We start from the raw sequence: 894 nt of genomic DNA, 5'->3' as shown, positions 1-894 counted from the left end.
GGAGAGGGTCACCCCTCACCCCGAGCTGGTCGTCCTGGTGCACAAGTTCTTTGGCAAGACGGACGCGCGGTGCCCCGAGATGAAGCTGGCTCGCGTCCCCGAGTCCTCCTGCCTCAACTACGGCACGCACAGGCACACGGGCAGCCCCTTCAAGTACCCGCTGGTCAGCGTCCGCAACGTCTACATCTTCCCTGGCATCCCGGCGCTGATGGAGCGTGCCCTGGATGGCCTCGCCCACCTCTTCCGCAGCGAGCAGACCCGTTTCCACTCCCGCGCCATCTACGTGGCGGCCGATGAGATCCTCATCGCGCCCGTGCTGGACCAGGCCGATGCCGCCTTCCAGGGTCGCGTCAGCTTGGGCTCCTACCCGGACTGGGCCAGCAACTACTACCGCGTGAAGCTGACGCTGGACTCGGAGTCGGAGCAGGACCTGGAGGAAGCGTATCGCTTCTTGATGGAGAAGCTACCTCCGGGCGTTGTCGTGCCGTTGGTGACGGACTGCGTCTCGCCAGCAGCCACGGAGGTTTATGGCCTGGCTGAGTCAGGTACAGGGAGATGGTGCGGCAGCATGGCTCAGTTCCTCCTGCGCAGGCCCTGCAGCCTGGCAGGGCCAAGGGCTGTGGTTTTAGCCAGCCTGGGAGCAGAGCTTGCCTGTTCTGGGGGGCTGGGGGGGCTCAAGGGGTGGTGAGGTTTGCAGGTGCTGCAGCTGCTGTGGGCTTTGTCCCACACAGGGTGGAGTGGGACACAACCCCAGTTAGGGCCGGCCGGTGCCGGTCCCTGAGAACGCAGCACGCATTAGGGGAAGCGGTGCCGCAGTTCCCCCATGCAGGCAGGATCCCCGTCCCATCCGTGGAACAGACCTATGGGTTGCACAACCTCCAGGCCGTGGTGCCA

General features: G+C 65.3%; 1 protein-coding gene across 1 annotated transcript in view; it reads left to right on the top strand.

Moving 5' to 3' along the window:
• Positions 1-4: 4 nt before the first annotated feature.
• FLAD1 (flavin adenine dinucleotide synthetase 1) overlaps positions 5-894 on the top strand; it is a gene marked incomplete at both ends in the record, with an annotated part of 1,602 nt that continues 712 nt past the window's right edge. The window contains one exon of the mRNA XM_010146546.1: positions 5-554. Coding sequence (XP_010144848.1) covers positions 5-554 — 550 coding nt within the window. The remainder of the gene's footprint in view (positions 555-894) is intronic.

This window comes from Eurypyga helias, unplaced genomic scaffold (genome assembly GCF_000690775.1).
Source record: "Eurypyga helias isolate BGI_N326 unplaced genomic scaffold, ASM69077v1 scaffold41692, whole genome shotgun sequence".
Taxonomy (NCBI): Eukaryota; Metazoa; Chordata; class Aves; order Eurypygiformes; family Eurypygidae; genus Eurypyga; species Eurypyga helias.
This window is presented reverse-complemented; position numbering and strand designations above follow the sequence as displayed.